Source organism: Excalfactoria chinensis, chromosome 10 (assembly GCF_039878825.1).
Source record: "Excalfactoria chinensis isolate bCotChi1 chromosome 10, bCotChi1.hap2, whole genome shotgun sequence".
Classification (NCBI taxonomy): domain Eukaryota; kingdom Metazoa; phylum Chordata; class Aves; order Galliformes; family Phasianidae; genus Excalfactoria; species Excalfactoria chinensis.
The window spans coordinates 8,915,970-8,934,630 of NC_092834.1; the positions used below are offsets into that span (position 1 = coordinate 8,915,970).

At 42.4% G+C, this 18,661-nt stretch overlaps 1 protein-coding gene across 1 annotated transcript in view; it reads left to right on the plus strand.

The window, feature by feature from the left end:
- The window catches only part of FSD2 (fibronectin type III and SPRY domain containing 2), a 20,145-nt gene extending 1,488 nt beyond the window's left edge, over positions 1-18,657 (plus strand). Inside the window, exons 2-13 of the mRNA XM_072345568.1 lie at positions 2,460-3,238; positions 3,319-3,414; positions 4,395-4,628; positions 5,929-5,951; positions 6,897-7,018; positions 7,943-8,098; positions 9,135-9,269; positions 9,602-9,755; positions 10,848-10,981; positions 13,130-13,262; positions 15,905-16,081; positions 18,279-18,657. Coding sequence (XP_072201669.1) covers positions 2,501-3,238; positions 3,319-3,414; positions 4,395-4,628; positions 5,929-5,951; positions 6,897-7,018; positions 7,943-8,098; positions 9,135-9,269; positions 9,602-9,755; positions 10,848-10,981; positions 13,130-13,262; positions 15,905-16,081; positions 18,279-18,531 — 2,355 coding nt within the window. The 5' untranslated portion in view covers positions 2,460-2,500 and the 3' untranslated portion in view covers positions 18,532-18,657. The remainder of the gene's footprint in view (positions 1-2,459; positions 3,239-3,318; positions 3,415-4,394; positions 4,629-5,928; positions 5,952-6,896; positions 7,019-7,942; positions 8,099-9,134; positions 9,270-9,601; positions 9,756-10,847; positions 10,982-13,129; positions 13,263-15,904; positions 16,082-18,278) is intronic.
- The last annotated feature ends 4 nt before the right edge of the window (positions 18,658-18,661 follow it).

Genomic DNA, 18,661 nt, shown 5'->3' on the forward strand with positions numbered 1-18,661 from the left:
CTGTATGCATGTGCATATCCATTTGAATTTGCTCGTGAAGAATGCACATTTTGTGCATGCAACACAAGATAACATACCTACAACTACACCCTTGGAAATTATGTCTAGAGTCCATGACTTCACTCTGCTGGGTTTGTTAATATCAGCTCAGAAACTGAGTGTGCTCTGGCTTTAGAGAGGGGTCTGTATAAATGCTCCAAGTACTCTGGCTCAGGGATCATACAGAACCATCAGAGCCTTTTCTCGGTGGATGGCGTTTGTCCTGGTGACACTCAAGTAGTGTGCTGCTCAAGGACAGCTGGGGCACATCTATATTTGTGCCATTGCTCATTGCTGGCGTGTCCCTATCTGAGGAAAGAGGCAGTCTAGAGTTACTGCAATAAGTCTTCTGACTGCAGACGTAGGAAAGTGGCAGGGAATTGCTTTTGTGTGAATTAATTTTTACTATGGGAAATAAATGTGAAGTTTGATATCATCTGAGCTATCAGAAGAATTTATGACGTCTTAAGATAGAAGGCAAGTTTTTAGGTAGTAACATACTTTGCTGTATTTTTTTCATTATTGGTGGTCATGGACTTAAACATTCTTCACTGTAATTGTATCTGTGTCTGTAAACTGAGCAAACGTATCATCTGAAAATCTTATTTAGGCAGCAGGGTTCCAGACACGCTTAATTATGCTCATTTTAATTTATATAATTTAATTTTATTTTGGTAGGAAAAATACTTGTTCACTTTTTTAGTTAGTTGTAGCTTGCAAAGCAAGGCTTATTGTTACAATTATGGGGAAAAAAGTCTTTGTGGGAGCCAGACAACATTTGCTGGTATGTTTCAAGTCCTTTACTCTGTTCCATATGTTAGAATTTGCATGATTTATTTGATCAGCTCTAGCATAAATAGTAGTATTTCTGCATAACTTCCGTGGGGTTTTTTTTGCTGTGGTAAGAAATGGCGAGCTCTAGAATCTACATTCATTTCTGCGGTGCCAGAAGAGAACAGTGAACTTCTGTGTATAATTTCTTAGGGATCCAGGGGGCTGGACTGCTTTCAGCCATTGGTATCCAACTGGAGAGTGGGAAATTTCCTAGCATTTTTCACCAGTTCAATAAGTAGCTTTCTAATAAATCACTGAATTTGTTGACATTGATAGCTAAGTAATCCTCAGGAATATTAGTAAAATACTGATGAAACAATGTCGAGGCAACAGCAAGTACTTGTAACTATGAAGACTGTAAAAAGTAGTTTGACAGCAAAGCTTATGTGAAAGCTTCTAATCCTGAGTGATGAGTGACTGAACTTTTAGCTTTCTGGGGAATTTTTTGTATGTTTGTTTCTGTGAGAAAATGGTTTCCAGGGTTTTGCCTGTTTCACTAAATTAGGACTAGAAGTAACTATAGCTTCATTTACATTTGGCTGAAATATCCCCATGAACTCTGCTAGCTGTCATAGTCAACTGCTAGAAAAACAGAACTGAGCAGTTCTGCAGCCATGATTTTGCTGAGTGGTGGAGGGCTGGGGGGATGTTGCAGCTCTGACAGAGCATTTGGTGGTCTCCCTGTACCAGCATTATTTCATTTGCTGTTATTAATAGTGGGATATTGAAGAATGAGCCTGGGGAGTCAGCATAAAGATTGCTTTTGTACCTTTAATGTTGTCCCACGTGCATCTGCTTTATCATACAGCTTTGCATTTCACATCCATATGCTCTTTTCACACCTCCCACATTGCAAGCTCCAGGTCAGATCAGGCTTCTCTCAGTTCAAGGGCCTGCTTTGCTTCCTGGAGACTGTATGATTTATCATGGGGATCATCGTGGATCTTTTTCTGCAAAATTCATATGTTAAAAAATGTATTTTCACAACACCTGAGAATCCCCAAAGGGCAGAATTTATCCCTGTTCTATGGAAAGGACCTGAGAACGGGAGTGAGAATAAAACTAAAAGGAACATCAAGTTTCAACTTCAAGAAAGACAACCTGAAAAATCTAGAACAGGAGTATGCAGGTCATTAGCTCATGTTTTATGGGGCACCAGGGGTCACAAGAGAAGGGCATCCTACAGGATGCCTTAATGACAGTTCAGAAGCAGTGCTTGATGGCAGCTAAAGGGTGAACAGACTTCAGATCAGTCCATCTCCATTTGTACAGAACACCACTATATGCACTTGAAGCACATCCCGGTGTAATGCTGAAGATGGGACTACCACACAGTTTGGAATTTAGATGTCAGGTCACAGAGAAGTCACTCAGAAAATACAAGATACACACTAAAGACAGCTCTCTTTGCACAGTGGTAAGAAAAGCCAAGCATCCTATTAGGAAATGAAGCTTTAGCCTTTCCCATGCTTAACTCTAGGCCCAGAGCTGTCCTCAGCCAATCCTATTCCTTTCTACATTTTTAAGAAAGAACATGTCATGCTTGATTCTAAGCACATAGCTGGGATTTTTCTTTTCTTTTACAGGACTGAGACTCATCATCTCAAAAGCCTCACAGAGGATACCAATGTCATCCAGATCTGTCAGTGCAAGAGAGTATGAAAATAGTGACCAATTTCCTGGTCTTTCAGCTTCTCCACCAGTCCCAAAGTCTAGTGAAACTGAAGGCTTGATATTTTATCACATGGATCTTTACGGATCAAATGAGAGGTTCGATATCTTTCCTGAGGAGCCATCTGGTCAAGGAAGCAGATTTATGGAAAATAGCAGAAGAGAATCTGCACTGAGTAGTGAAAAATGTCAGAACTCACAAGAAGCTGGATATGACCTAGAAAAGGAGGTTGCAGAACTGGCCAAGATGTATGGGCTTGATGAGGACAGAGAAAAAGAGCTTGAGCTTCTTGGAGGACATCTGGAGACAGTGGGCAGCAAATGGCTACCTGCTCACACACAAAGATCAGGATTGCAGGACTCTGTATATAATGGATCAAAAAGCAGCTCTCCTGTGAAAGGTCAAAGTCAAAGCACAAAGAACCAGGAACTTCCCGATGAGGATTCTCAAGATGAAGATCAGAACAAAGCCAGAGCAGAGGATGAAGCTGATAGCAACACATGGTTCAGAGAGGGGCTTAGCAGCAGTGGCATGTCAGATGAGCGGAGCAGCCAGGCTGTCAGTGAGGAGGAAGAAACAGCAGATGTTTTTTGCTGTACTTGCAAGATACCAATCCGAGCTTTTGACAAACTGTTCGGTGAGCACAAGGATCATGAAGTGGCTCAATTATCCAGTGCCGTGGAAACTGAAAAGGTAAGAATAGAGTAAGTGCACTGTGGTGCCTCTAAAGAGTGTCTGGACATACTGAGATTCATGCTGGGTTTTTCTGGTAGGAGGAGATTCATAAAAACATGTGCAAATTGGAAGAGCAGATTGCTCAGGTGGAAAACTTTGCCAGTCACTTGGAAGAGATCTTCATTACTGTGGAGGTAAGGCATTTCTCCTTGGGTTAACACTTCGGTACTGGGATTGGAACTGTTTTGACAGTCACAGCATATTGTTGTTAATGGCGTAAGTAATTATAGTAACAGAGCACAGAGTTACTTGGGGTTTGCCTGGACTGAGGTACTCAGGAAAATTCATCCCAATCATTTAATATATATATATTTAGATGGGCTAGTAAAAACACATTAAACCACTTGCCTTCAGAAATAAATCCTTTCCCACTCAGCTTAACTTGATTTTAAGTGGCTAAGGACTCTGATCTAACAAATCCATCCACAATGTACCATTTGTGCTTACACTGTTCCATTTACTGAAGCCTTCATGCCAGCTGCATCAAGATGCAGCACTTCAGCGTTTGTGCTCCTGCACGACTGATGTCAACTTGGCTCTGGGGAAGGGGGCCCAGCTGGCTTCAAGTCAGATGATAGTAGTAACTCAAAGCACCTACTGTGTTTTCTCTGCTGCATATGGCACTAAAGAACATCAGTGCCTGATCAGTGGGCAGCTGTTGGCAATAGAGCCTTGTTGGCTCCTTAAATCTTCCTTCCTAATGCTTTCTCCAGCAGTGAGTGAGGATACCAGCATTAACTGCTCAGGTCCCCCAGAGCAAATCCAGGGATCCAACTGGGTTGCCATGGTTTCTCTAGTGAAAGGATATGCTTGGCTGTGTAGGCAGAAATACTTGGGAGACTATAGCTAGGATATTTCCCAAGCAGTGCTTCCTGGATTTAGGTTGGAGATAGTTCTGATGCTCTTGATGTCTGGAACCAACTCTGACACTCTCTTTTGCCGTAGTGGGGGGTGAATGATTAGTAAAAATGTAAATCAGTCAAGTAACATCTTCTGTTTACTGGCATTGCATCCCTGGCAAGGCTAATTTAAGGCAGGCCCAAGAAAGACTTCTCTTTGGCTGAGTTACAGTTCAGGTCTGACATCAAACAACAAAACCCCAAATGCTTTGCAGGAGAATTTTGGGAGGCAGGAGCAGAACTTCGAGGTTCATTACAATGATGCAGTGCAAGTGCTTGCTCAGAAATATGAAGAACAGCTGGAAGCACTGGGGGAAGAGAAGAGGCAGAAACTGGAAGCACTGTATGAGCAGCTGGTCAGTTGTGGGGAACATCTTGACACTTGCAAGGAGCTGATGGACACAACCCACAAGCTTTACCAAGAAAATGACAAAGTCACTTTTATGAAGGTAAAGAGCTTTGACTGGCAAGACCTCTTCTAAATGCTTTTTGCTGTTTGTAGGTAGTTTCCAGCAGGGAAATCCTCAAGCAACCAAATTGCTAGAGGGAATTTGGGGTGCCTGGTCCACCTGCTGTTGCTGCTCCAGGTGTTTGACATAGTGGCATTTGGATCCAAAATACAGTTGCAGGGGCAGATGTCTATCACTTGGTTGCTCAACAATTTACGAGTCTTGGAAGGGTTTAGAGAGAAGATACATCTCTAGAAAGCTTACCTCAGGAAACTGTAAATGCTTACTGGTGATCATTGTCTTGTTCAGGCTCAGCTTCCTCGCTGTACACAAGGCAGACAGGCTGATGCATCCATTTTGGACTGCAGACCAGTGCTTGCCCTGGGTCTCATGGACTGTTCACAGTATGGCTCCTGCGTGAATAAATTATGGTAGTGTCACAGAGTTATCTAGATAGATCTATGTCCGTGATAGGCAGTAGTAGGCCTGTGGGCCCCCCGGCACCCAAAAAGTGAGAAGGGAAGAAGGGAAAGGGGTAAGGAGATGGGAGCTGGGCTCAAGGAAACAAACAGAGCAGCAGCAAGAATCTAAGGAGGAAAACTTATTTTACTAACTATGATATTGGAATGCAAGATAACACAATATAATACAATCTAATTGAAACTGAAGCTAATAAATCAAGTAAAATGAGAGAGAGAGGTTTCTGAAGACAGAGAAGCCTACTTTGAAACTGAAGGTGCCATGGCTTGGAAGCACACCCACACTTGCTGCCAGACAGTGAGAGAGAGCCAGCATCACTTCTGTGGCATATTTTCCTCTCTGACCGTGAGGTCCTCTGGGACGTGTAGTTCTTCTCTGTGCTCCACACGCTGTTATGATGTGGAATACCAATAGCAAAAAATTACAAAACCATGACAGGTAGTAATTCTTAGATTCCCTCCGCTGCAGATCCTCTCACAGTTATTTTTGCCAACATCACTGGATCACTGGCTACTGTTTGCAAAGGATCTGTTGGGACGTTGGACACTTTAGAAAGGAAGAGTCTAGAGTCTAAATGGGCAGATGCTGCTAAGTTCTTGATGTTGCATACTATCATAAACTGACCTAGGATCCACTTGAATGGGCTGCTATGCAAGGCTTTGCTCTTAGGGCTGAATGAAGGACAATTAGCTTACTCTAAAGTCTGAATTTGTAACAAATTCATACAGCATGGATCAACAGCATGATGTAGTCTGCTTTGTTCTTATGTAGAAAATGTATCTTTTCTGTCTTTAACACAAACTCTTTTTTTTTTCTACAGGAAGCAGTGACCATGGTTGACAGGTAGTATCACAGTCTGGGATTTTGTGTCACATTTCTTCCTACTAATTGGATCTATTTTTGGAGACAAATTGCATGTTCTAGACTCCATTAGGGCACACAGATTTCACCTGAGCTAGTAGAGCCATTGAAACCTTTGTATTTCTTGTTCAAAATGCAGCAAGATAAGTTGCTCTAAGAAGTTCAACATTCAAAACTAGTTTTGAGCTAATTTCAAAAAACCTAAAAGGAGAGGTAGAACATGAATAAATCTCTGTTTTCAGCTTAGTCATAAGGAATAGATTTCAGTGACTGACAAACAGGATTTCTGAAGATCTTGAAAGAAAGGCCCTGGATACAAATCTACCTAAAACTAGATTAGCAACAAGCCAATTTATACATTAATATAGTGGGGTAGGAAGTCAAGACAGATCATGAAAGCTGTTACAGCAGCTGGAAGAAATCTTAAGGAATGCTAAATCAGTTGGAAAAAAAAAAAAGTCATCCATGATGAAGACACACAGAAAAGATACTCTTCTGTTTCAAATTTACACCACCTACGACCGTAAAGTCTGGAATTAGTAGGAGAGTCATGAATCCTAAATAACAGGATGAAAGTCGTGGAGCTAATGGCTTGCTTCCCACTGAGGGCTGCTAGGGGAAATCTCACTCAGAAGCAGGGTGCTACAGCCACCTCACTGCTTGAGTAAAGCAAAGGGTGGTCCTTCAGTCCCATCTGCACCCAACTATTTGCATTTGGCATTTTGGAGCAATGATCTGATGTATGGCCACACATATCCAAGCAAAGAGCATGGGGGGGCTGAGTTTTGTGCAACTATGGAAACACTGTTCTAGGGAAATAGCTGTTATTTTAGAGTTTGCTGTTTTCCTCTTGACAACAGATTAACATAGAATGCTATCTCCAATACTGTGACACTTCCAATTAGATGGTTTTTATTCTTACTGTAGATTGGAAGAATTCTTAAAGAAAGAAGTGAATTTGAAGCTTTCAACACGTCCAGACTTTGAAGAGCGTGCCATAGATTTCTCAGAAGTTGAACAACTAATGAACTCCATTAATACTATTCCAGGTATTCTTCCTATCTGATCATTATTTTAGACCTATTTACAGTTAATTAAGTATGTGCATTACACAGAAGCTCATTGCTTATTTTAAAGGAAAACTGCAAATGCAGAGTTACCTTCTCTCTGGATTACCCCCTAGATAATTTTTGTTTGCCTGTTCAGAGATTCAGGAAGCTATTATTGGATTCTATTCTTTCATTTGTTTTCAGTATAACATTACCAGAAATTTCAAGTTTGGTCTTCCTTGCTTTTTGCTGGGTGATTTCCTAGAAGACTTTCCTAGAAGACTTTCCCCTTCTGTTCAAGGATCAGACATGCTGAGTTTGCTGATAATCTGTCTTTCCTTGTAATTGCTTGAACAAAGTAGAGGGGGGCACCGGCTGTATTAAACAACCTGATCAGCTTTCATACGACTGTAGTTTGCTCCTCTTCTACTTGGCAGATATTTTCTGTCACACACAGAAACCAGAGTTGTTGTTTTCTTTTTAAAATAAAGTAGCACTCACCTCAAGCTTGTTTGTGCTGTTGTCCCTGTGTTGGATCACTTTTCCTTCATCTTTCCTCCGCTGGATCCTCAGCAGCAGAGCTAGTCCTCAGTGGTGCAGTGCCTGTTGGAATATCACTCCTGCAGGGCTATACCAGTTGACTGGAGAAAAGCAGCTTTCAGAGGCAGGGAAAAAGATGTTCATAGAGGAGTGGGTTGAGGTTCATATTATTTTGTTGTTTTGATTTTAAGCAAGACTTAAGTTCATACACCAGAGGCCTGATGGTCATCTCCAAATATTTAACAGATCAGCTCCTAACTTTTCTCAGTGTGAGAGGAATATGACTTTGCGTTTACTCTTTTGTGGGAGGAGAACTGTTTGCCAGCAAATAACAGAGCGTGCTTCTTATGCTTTCAAAAATTGACACATTTTTCCCCTCTGCAGCTCCTTGTGCCCCTGTGATCAACCCCCAGGCTCCCAATGCAGCAACTGGCAACTCACTGAGAGTGTGCTGGGGCCTCTTCTCAGATGACACTGTGGAGTGCTACCAGCTGTGCTACAAACCAGTGAGCAACGAGAGGCACAGTGATGAACAAGCAGGTAAAAGAAACTGAGAAACAAGAGGACACCTCAGCCCCTGCTGACAAAACAACTGGTTCCAAAGTGCTCCTGGATTCTGCTGTGGCAACCAGTGCACCTTCTATAGCTACTCTCCCTGCTACCAACATATGTGCCAGCATAGCTCCAGCTTCTGGTTTTGTCACTTTTCCACTGCCAGATCTACCATGATGCCAGCTGCAGCAGAACCCACCACAGAAGCAAAGACAGGACCAGGGGAGCAGCTGGGATAAAAGGAAAGGGCAGGGGGCAGAGGATAAAGCCAGGTCTCAACAAAAGCATTTCCTTTAGGGGAGAAGGAACTGAGTTTAAACATACATGCATCACATCAACTGCAAAGCACTGTATTTTTAGAAAGCAAATCATCATATTATCAGCATGCCTGCTTAAACCCCCACAGTCATTTTACAGTTTATCTCAATGCTAATAATAGGTTGTAACTCCTCATCACCCACACACACAAAACAGAACCATTGGACTGTCCAACAATCTCCTGGATTTACGATAAAACAACATTTGCTAGTAATAATGTTTCAAAACCTTTTACTGAAAACACCCAGAACTTCTCCAGACGGAGAACTCCATAGAGTGCCAAACAGACAGTACAAAAAGAAAAGCAGAACCTGTCCAAATTTCATAAAGCAAAGAATGAGCAATGAGTAGTGAAACTGATTCAGCTGGAAGGAGCTGACCAGATGGCATCCCCAGTGTGGGAATGTGCAGGAGTGTTTTTCAAAAGACATACCAATGACAGGTGGGTGAATCTCCTTTTTTTTTTTTTTTTTAGTTTCTTTCTCTTTTTTGGAGTGATGTTGTTCCTACAGAGACTGAAGCATTATATGATTTCTGCCTTCTAAGAGGAAGGCAGGGTGAAGCAGCCTAATCAGAGGGTAGGGAGAATAGGAGCTCCTGAACTCAGCACGAAAAATAAGCCACAACTGCATTATTTTAGAGGGCTCTGGGGGAGGGTTTGTAACTGTATAAAGGCACTGTAAATGCTTTGTTGTTTCCATTTCAGAGCATATGCTAAAAGTCAAAGAAACATACTGCACCATTTCTAATCTGTTGCCGAATACACAATATGAGTTTTGGGTCACTGCTTTAAATGCTTCAGGCATCAGTCCACCAAGTGAAAGAGCTGTTTATGTAACAGGTAAACATACTTTGTTCATGTGACTGGGTGGTTTTCATAATGGAATTCACAGTAGCCTCTGGATTTTATGTTAGTAATGTTTTCAGGGTGCTTTGTTTCCTATGGTTCAAGTTTTATGACTACAGGGGAGTTTCTTACTTTTATTTGGAGAGCCAGCTAATTCTTCTCTGGCTAATTATTCTGGAAATATTGTAGTCCAAATGAAGTGTTTGAATAGTACTATTGATCACCATGGTCCTTTGGGGAGGTAGATTTCTTTGACTATATACTGCTCTATTTACAAATATCTAGAAGCAATTGTTAAATTGCTCTTCCCCCCCCCCTTTTTTTAGCTCCTTCACCACCTATCATTAAGAGTAAGAAGATACGAAGCTGTGAAAATGCAGCACTAGTGTGCTGGGAATCTAGAGACATTAATCCTGTTGATTCCTACACGGTCGAATTGTCCAAGCTGACAGATGAAGAAAACGGTGACGTTATTACTGAGTGAGTCAATGTTCTACCAAGTCCACAACCTGTAGTGATGAAACCATTTTAAGTCACATGGCTTCAGGTAGCACCAAGAAAGGATCCACGGCCCTTTGGTCAAAAGCCAAAAGCAATTTATTTAGAAAAGTCTAAGGCTGTGCAGAACAACTTCTGAGGAAGAGAGGACAATATGGGGCTGAAGAAATGAATTTCATGATAAGCATTTTAGTAGCCAATGATTGGATTTCCTTGGGGTAGGGAGCAGAAAAACTCAGATGTAATTAGGAACTAGCCTTGACGCTATCAGTAACAGTAACATCAGGCACATCCTTAACCCAGCCAAAATGGAGACGTACATAAAATCTAACCACAAAAATCCAGTTCTGTGACAGTGACAATCAGAGACCATCTCCCTCCCTGAAAATCAAGCTGGATTTGGCTTAAAATCCATCAGATTTTAAGAACAAATGAAATTTAAATGAAATCTAAATAATTAGATGCATTTTAAAGTGATAATTATGTGAATATTTCATAACAAATGATTTAAAACAATTTCACTTCTGCGTTTGCACACTATTCATAAACATCCTGTGGCATTTTTTTTACTTCTATTCTCTGCTGGAAACAGTTTGAGGACATTTCCCATTTCCCAGCTGCAAAAATATCTTTCCATATGAAGTCTGAAATCTGAAAATTCAGGTTATGGTGCCTACTTGTAAGTGGTCAAATGAGATAATAGTATTTGCTCCTTCCTCTTCGTTTTGCTAGGAACTTCTGTTAGGAGCTGGATGTGACCACTTATAAGAAGCAAACTTAAAATTTGTTTTACATTTGTAGGAATTCAATTTCAGAAACACTCCTGTCAGTAAATGTAGTTGTATATGTGCTCATGGAAAATGAATATAAAGGGCATAAGGGGAATGGCAGAAATAAAGGCAAAAATCTCAGACTCCCATATCCCTACCACTAGTAACCCTTACTCAAAAAGATGAGGTCTTGTTAAAGGATTATAAAAGAAGCTGGTCGTGTGGTTTCTTCTTTGTTCAGAAAAATAACCTGAACCTCGTTCTCCAACTAACTTACCATTCTCCATGAATTTATCTTCTGTAGATCTATTGTTGGGATTCCTAATTGTGAAGCCCTAATTCACCTGCAACCAGCGCAAAGCTATCACATTTGTGTTAAAGCCCTAAACCTGGGCGGTTCCAGTGAGAGAAGTGAACCTGTCTTGATACACACCACAGGTATTGTACAGCATGGATCAACTCCTACTGCCTATTGTGGCATCTATTATCTCAACAGAAATCTTCCTGCTGGGTCTCAATGGTGTCTGCATCAGGTCCTAATCTCTTACTTCTAGTTACCCACCTTTTAGAAATGAAACCAACCACCCCAGCCCCCCCAAAACAACAACAACAAACAAACAAACAACCTTTTGCAACTGTAAGTGCATTGCTTTAGCTCTGTAATTCATTTTTGTTCAGTCCATTTGAGACTTGAAAGTAACTAATTTCTAAACATTCAAAAGACTAGATCAACCCTATGCTCCTGGATATCACTGGCTTGCCAAGTTCTGACACATGAGGGAAGAGAAAGCTGAGGTGTGATTTTACCTTAGTTCAGAGATTACCTTGTAACGCAGCTGCTGGAAAGTACAGCTGAAACAATTGGCAGTTTCCAGAATAATATGGATATGCAAAACTTCCTCTGTATGTATCAGCTCATCTCCAGTTTGGCTAGGGGAAAATCTGAGGGCTTTATCTGTTGGAAAAAGGCAGTTCAGCATTCAACTGGAAAATCTGGTTTTGGTAACTATCACAGAACTGTATTATTATCCCTGCTCCTATTGCCACACTAGACAAGCATTAAATGTCTCCCCCAAGGGGAAATTAGAAGCTCTTTTCCCTCCCAGTGTCTAATCAGAGCTCAGATTAGTGGCTCATAGGTAGACACTTGTTTTCATCTTTACCACTGCTATAACAGAGCTTCAACATCACTGAGGTGTCCCAAACCTTCTACTTCACTCACAAATGCATTTATGCCATATTTTCATCTCTTCTGCTCTTATCTTCTGTGAGACATTTGCAAATCATTCTTATTCAGAAAGTTAACCTGTGTAAGAATCTACAAATGAGATTTAACTCCGCTCTGGCTACACTGCTAACACCTCAGAAAAGAAATGTTCTCAAGTCCCAAACAGGAAGACCCTCGTTGTGTGACTTTTGTTTGTGTCTATTTCAACTACTTAAATCAAATTCAATATTTGAAATTACCCTTTCTGCTAGCACAGCATATATTTACTTTCAGCAGCACATCTGTTGTTGTATTATAATTGCATTAAAGTAACTTGCAGTTTGATTATAATGATTTCATTTTGGATTAGCATGGAGAGATTTAACTTCTCAGTCTACATTATGTGAACAGCTGTAGCAAACTGCTCTGTCGGCTGCAAGATTTCACCTTCAACACTGGAAATGGCCTTTGATTCCTATTTACTGGGGTTGATATGCAGCTACAAATCACAAACAGCAGCTGTGATGCACGTACCTACTCAGTAGAGTGCTGTGTCTCAGACCTGTTTCATGAAGTGTCCAAGGGAAGAAAGACAGAAGTATTTTCACCTTGGCTTAACTGCCCTGACTCTCTAAAGGCTGTTGTGCTGAGGAGCTGCTGAAGCAGGAGGGCTGTATTGGGCTACAGGTACTGCGTGGTGGTGGGCACGCACTACTGGGGACACTGCAGCAGCCTTTTCAGCAGTCACTTTCTGGAGAATGCAGTCTCTGGTGTCAGTAGCATCCAGCCCACATTCTGTGAAGGCAGACAGAAAGCAGAGACTGAACTGAGTGACTGCTGGGCAGCAGCACTCAGGAACCCCACAACGGTCTGTTCCATGTTACCTCTGTAAGTCATCCTTTCTCTTAAAAATATGTCTAGCATTTAAGTGGAAGAGTGGAGCAATGGAGAGGACTTGAACCTCTCCACCCCTTCATTCTACTTTCAGCAGCTAATAAAAATATATCACTTCACCTCTAAGGAAGATGACTTGGAATTAGACAGGCTATTGCAGGAAGGAGCTGTCATCTCTGAATAGCTGCTTCCTGTGCTATGCCTGTAGCTTTGAACCTCGTCTGGATTTAAAACAGGGCTAAGGCCCATTTTCTATTTTTCAACAAGGCTGTAACTAAACAGTATTAAGCTGTGAGTTGTTCCTGTAACACCCATTAATTTGAAAATCTCAAAATGGACAACCTTGTCCTCTCAGTGTCAGCCAGATTCCTTCCAGAATGCTAGCTATTCTTTTTGTGGATCCAAACATTTCCTCCCCACCCTTGTTGCAAACCACAATGCCATGAGAAGTTGCTGTAGTTCTCACGCATGCTTTTCTCTTGCAGGCACCTACTTCTGTCTTAATGAGGACACAGCCCATCCTTTATTGGCAATCCTAGATGATGGATTTACAATTGCATGTGATGAACTGGAAAACCCAGAGTGTGATCTGCCCGTCTATGATAACAGCTTTACAAGGTAAACATGAAAATTCCATTTTCACCAACTTCTATTCATCTCTGAAACTTCTTCCTATTTAATTCTTTACAGAGCCCAAAGAACCCAGATAAGTGTCACAATAAATAAATTAGAACCCATTTACTATTAATACAGTGCTAAAAAACATTTATAATTATTAGGTTCCCTTTAATTGTAGTGATCTAGTACTTACACATTTCTAAGATCTGAGGAATTGCTCCTTTCTGCTGGCAGCTGCTCCTTCCTCATTGCCCTTCTCTGCAGGATGTCAGGGTGATACAGACTTGTACATGAGGCTCTGCCCATCCTTCCTTGGTCTCACACATGGCGATTTAAGAGCTGTTCTTATAGAGCTCTGTTCAATGGAAGCCACTGAACACACAATGCAGAACAGACAGACAGAACAACAGTAACAACAAAAACACTGCTATTGGTGCCTTAGGTGCTTGAACCTCTTCTTCAAAAGGGGCTTCCATGGCATGGAGCATAGACATTTTTAAAATAGATACCAGAAGTATCTAATTTGGTTTTCAGCCAGTTCTCATTGATTTTGTGAGCTGAACTCTCTCCTTCCAGCTGCTCTTTGGAACTTAAACTTTGTTTGGAAGTCAATGCAAGTTAGCAAAGAGGATTACAGATGCCGACAGCTGCAGTTATGTATAAATCCACTTACACTGGACACTTTGTGCTAAATTTAAACAGGTATTATGCACCAAAGCAAATGCCAAAGAAAGGAGATAGATCTGAATACTTACCTTTAGCTGAAAAATGTTGCTGAGTTGGCCAACTCTTTGCTTAGCTCATGCTATTTGGGCTTACAGATTTTTGCTTCAAAATAGAATTAGGCCCTTTGCCATTTAAAGCTATTGCCATAGCATGCTGGAATGTATCAGTTTCCAATCAGCACCACAGAAACAACATGTAAGTAGGAGAGGCATCTGCAGACACATAGTAATACACAGTCACAACTTATCCCCTCCATGGAAATCCAGGGCTTAGTTGAAAAGAGCCAGGAGAGAAGATTCTCTTCATTAAAGTCATCATGATGAGTCTAAATGGGATTTCACCCACCCTTCTACAGGGTGCTTTTATGTTTCACATAAACAGCCAGCCGGCAGTCATCCCATTCTGAACTCTGAGGATGATTTTGATGCCACTGTAAACTCTCATATGCCTCTTTTCATGCCAAGATACTGGGGAAGGGGGAGGGATGGGGGGGGGGGAGAAAGAAGCTCCCGTGTTGAAATGACTAATACTTGCACAAGGAAATTACACAGTAAAGTCTTCTTTAAAGTCTTCTTTCTCAAGTCTGTGTGATCTCCACCAGGCTAAAAATTACGCTTCTTAACCACACCAGCTCCTACTGGCTGATTCAGGTTTGCCTTGGTGGCTTTGCAACTCTCATTAGTATGGTAATATTTTGTTCACAGATGTTTGCCATCCACTTTGCGTCGTCCCTTTCAAGCTGTAGCAGCGTAGCCTCTCTGAGTTTCAATTTCACCAACCTTTAATCTATTCCCACTACATCTACATGCACTTCTAATGAACTGTACACTTAGTTACGTGATTGCAGCTGAGGTGGCACAAAGTACAGCCTGCACTTGATGTTCCTGTCCTCATCAGGCCCTCATCATGATGAATACAGTACCACTTGCAGGCAGATGAGCTCAGAGTGTTCCAGCAACAACCTTTGTCTTTTTAATTTACATCCCTACATGATCCTACCACAAAAACATACATGCTGTGACTCTGCATCCAAAACTTTAGCAGTGTTTTGAAACCCGCTATGCCCTGCGATGCAGCAATGACAGTTAATACAAATATCCTGTGTAATTTTTCTGAAGCAGAACTGGGATGTAGTCTCACAGGATTCAAGTTGCCCTCTTAAATTGAGACAGGGTGTTTAAGAAGCATTTGGTCTTGCCTGTTTTGCCCCATTTTCTTCCTTCAGAATCTGTGTTTTTGCAGACTTGCATCTTCAAAGCCCTCAGTTCCTTTGACTCTGAAACTATGCTTGTAAATCAAGCTGACGGTTCTCTCTGAGCTGTGTTGTCTTTGCCTCACCTCCCCATCCTTTTAAAGGATAGGAACCACGGCCTACTGCCAAAACTTTTCATCGCCCAGGCACTAAATTTATTCCAAGGTCTGTTACATGTTCACTGCTTGCTTGTCTATCTTACCACAGCACAGGCTAATCTCCCCCTTCCAAACTGATGCTGGATTTTCACATTGCTAGTGCTCCATTCCTGATGGTGGGCGACACTTAAGTCCTGGTTTCTGTGGGAAGGAAATAAAAAGCATGTAGACTTTTTTCCATACTACATTGGGGTCCACCAAAGCACTCTTCTCCCCAGGAATCTCAGGTAGCACAGGATGCTATTCTCCCTGCTCCTGAAAGTGCCCAGGGTGCTAATTAATACAAAACTACCCAAAGGTAAAATTGAGTAGGAATCGCCAAAAAACCTGCAGGTCATGTGCCAGGTCCTCAGCATGTGAACCTCAGTGTACTGAAAAACTCATGCTGTGCTGCTACAGAAACAATAAACATGACTTCTATGTATTGATATGCAACATCCATGTACACTGCATAGCTAGCATTGTGAAAAGTTCCTACCCAGAACATATTCCTGTATCTCTCACAGGTGTATCGCCATCCTGGGCAGTCTGATCCCTTTTCCAGGAAAGCATTACTGGGAGGTGGAAGCTGAGGAAGATACAGAGTACAGAATTGGCGTGGCTTTTGAAAACACTCCAAGACATGGTTATCTGGGGGCAAACAACTCATCCTGGTGTATGAGACACATCATCACACCATCAAGGTAAGGGACATGCAGGCTACAGCTCTCCAATAGGAACACCTCCTACACATACACCTGCAGGCTGAGCAGCAAAGAACTCTTACTTGTAGGAGGCAGACAGGACAGGTCAAACACTTAACCTGGGGCCTGTGGTCATTTCTACCACTGGCACTGTGAAATGGTGTTGGAATGATTCTGGAACCTTTAAGCAAATCCCACTGCTTTGTGCCATTCTCACACTGAAAGGAGCAGCCCCCAAAACCAAATCTGAATCAGTTCCATTACAGAAGTTAGCTATAAAAGCCTTGTTAGGTCACTGAAATCCCACTGGGAAGACAGCCAGTAGTAAGTCCACGTCACCTAAAAAGCAATTATCTAGATAAAACCATTTGTAGGAAACTTGTTTCCATCTCCTCCTTCTGGAGGTGCCCAACCCAACAGCTACACCTGCATGCAGAAATGCCAGAACTCCCTCATGCCTCAGCAGCATCCACTGGCTCTACCCTGGGCAATGACAACTGAATTAGCATCACCTTTGAACTGTATGTGCGATTTGTGCACACCGTGAAGCAACTAGTTGCAAGCAAACAAGTTTCATACCAAACATCCTCCAGTAATCCCTATTGCCTCAGCCTGTAATGGCACTCAGATTTTAAGAGTTACCATTGTGGTGCTGGGTCCCCTTGAACAAGGCACTGAGCGCCCCAGCACACACATTGTCAGCAGATGGTAATGATGACACAGCATGATACCATTGCTTTCAGTCCTCTATCTGTTGGTATGTAGGGAGAGTTTTGGATGTAGCTTGGTTGTCTATAGCGCACATTCCCAGATGCCTGCTGCTCACAGCTCCCCAGTCACTGGCCTGCTGCATAACCAAAGTTCTTAGCGATGCTGACATTTGCCTCCCACACAGCAAGAAATGCTGCTTAATGAGGGAGACTAAACCCACTGAAGTTAATGACTCTCCCATACACTGCAGGAAGGCTAATTTGATTTCTTTGCTACACTGATCTAAGAGGTACACTGAGGTTTGCTCTTACTCTTCTGGAGCAATAAGCGTGGACTTCAGGGAAGAGAAAACAGAGCCAGGCTGTTGCTGTTTGAGTCACTGTCATAGCCATTTCTACAGGGAAATTTTCTAAGGTTCGTACTGTGTGGGTGGAAGAGGTGGTTAGTGAAGAAGCTGGTCCCTGTGAAATATCAGAAAACTTGTTTTACTGAATAAATCTTCTTGCTTCTCCCCAGAATGGTACATGTTCCCATAAAAGTCTCATATTTTTGGATGCAGTGTGCCATGCTAGGGGCAGCTGATTGAGTAACTGCTAAAGGATCTTGGCATTACTCAAACAGCAACTACACCAGGGAAGAAAAGGGCTACCCTCATGACAAAGCAGTTATGTACAGAGCATCCTCCTAGCCTCTGTTAGCACACAGGACAGGAATCACAATTAGAGGTCACCCTTCAGTAACTAAAGACTGAAAAGTCCCCATCAGCAGCACCCTGGCTGAGCCATGTGAAGTCTTGTATGAGAGCAGCCAGAAATGAAATATGACAGCAAATAGCCTGGAGGATGCAGAGTCACACTGAGTCAGCCTGCCCCTGCCTGAGGGATTATATTCCCTCACTGCTGCTGCAGTCTGAGGGCGTGAGCATTTTCAGTTCCTGTGCCTTTGGCAGGAAAGAGGGCTCAGTACCACAGGCCCTAGAGAGTAAGTGGGCAGCACTGCGGGGCCTGGAAGGACTGGACTGAGTCATCTCATCAATTCTCTCCTTGGCTGCACCTAAAACTATGAAGATGCAAGACTTAAGACAAGTGTTGCTCAGGGGAAAGCCTAACTCGCCTGGCAGAGCACAACTTTTTCACAGAGGAAACAATATCTTCAGATAAAGCTTTGTAGCTGGGAAAAATGGAAAGTCCCTTTGACCTTGTCCTGTCCTAAGTATAAGTACCTGCTCATTTTCAGCCAGGTGTGGGTACAAAGGCCTGTTATGTGGGTGAGGCTGGCACATCTGAGCAGGGGGATAAAGCCGTGTGGAAAAGCAGTGTACAGCATTGCTCAGCAGAGTAGATGGGACTGGGGCAATAAACATGAGACTATTGGGAAGAGGGATAGGACTGTCTTCACCATGCATGCAAAGCAGGAAAACATACCCTGAAGCATGCCTACATGCAGAGTGCCGTGGGGTATTTTTGACTGTGTTTCTTGCCCACAGGCACAAGTACGAATTCCTGCACAGTGGGATGACACCAGACATCAGAATTACTGTTCCCCCCACAAAGATTGGTATCCTGCTGGACTATGAAAGCTACAGACTGTCATTTTACAATGCTGATATTGCCCAGCACCTTTACACATTCAACTCACACTTTCAGCATTATGTCCATCCCTGCTTTGCTTTGGAAACGCCTGGTAGCCTAAAGGTACACACTGGTATTACAGTACCCCCATGGACTGCCCTCCTATAAGCCTGCGTTCCTCAACAGACCTACCCGCACACAATGAACACTGAGAAATCCTCTTTCAGCACTGTCCCATCACACTCCCTTAAACCCAGCTCTGCTGAGACAGCAAAGCATCCCTGACCCAAGCAATCTG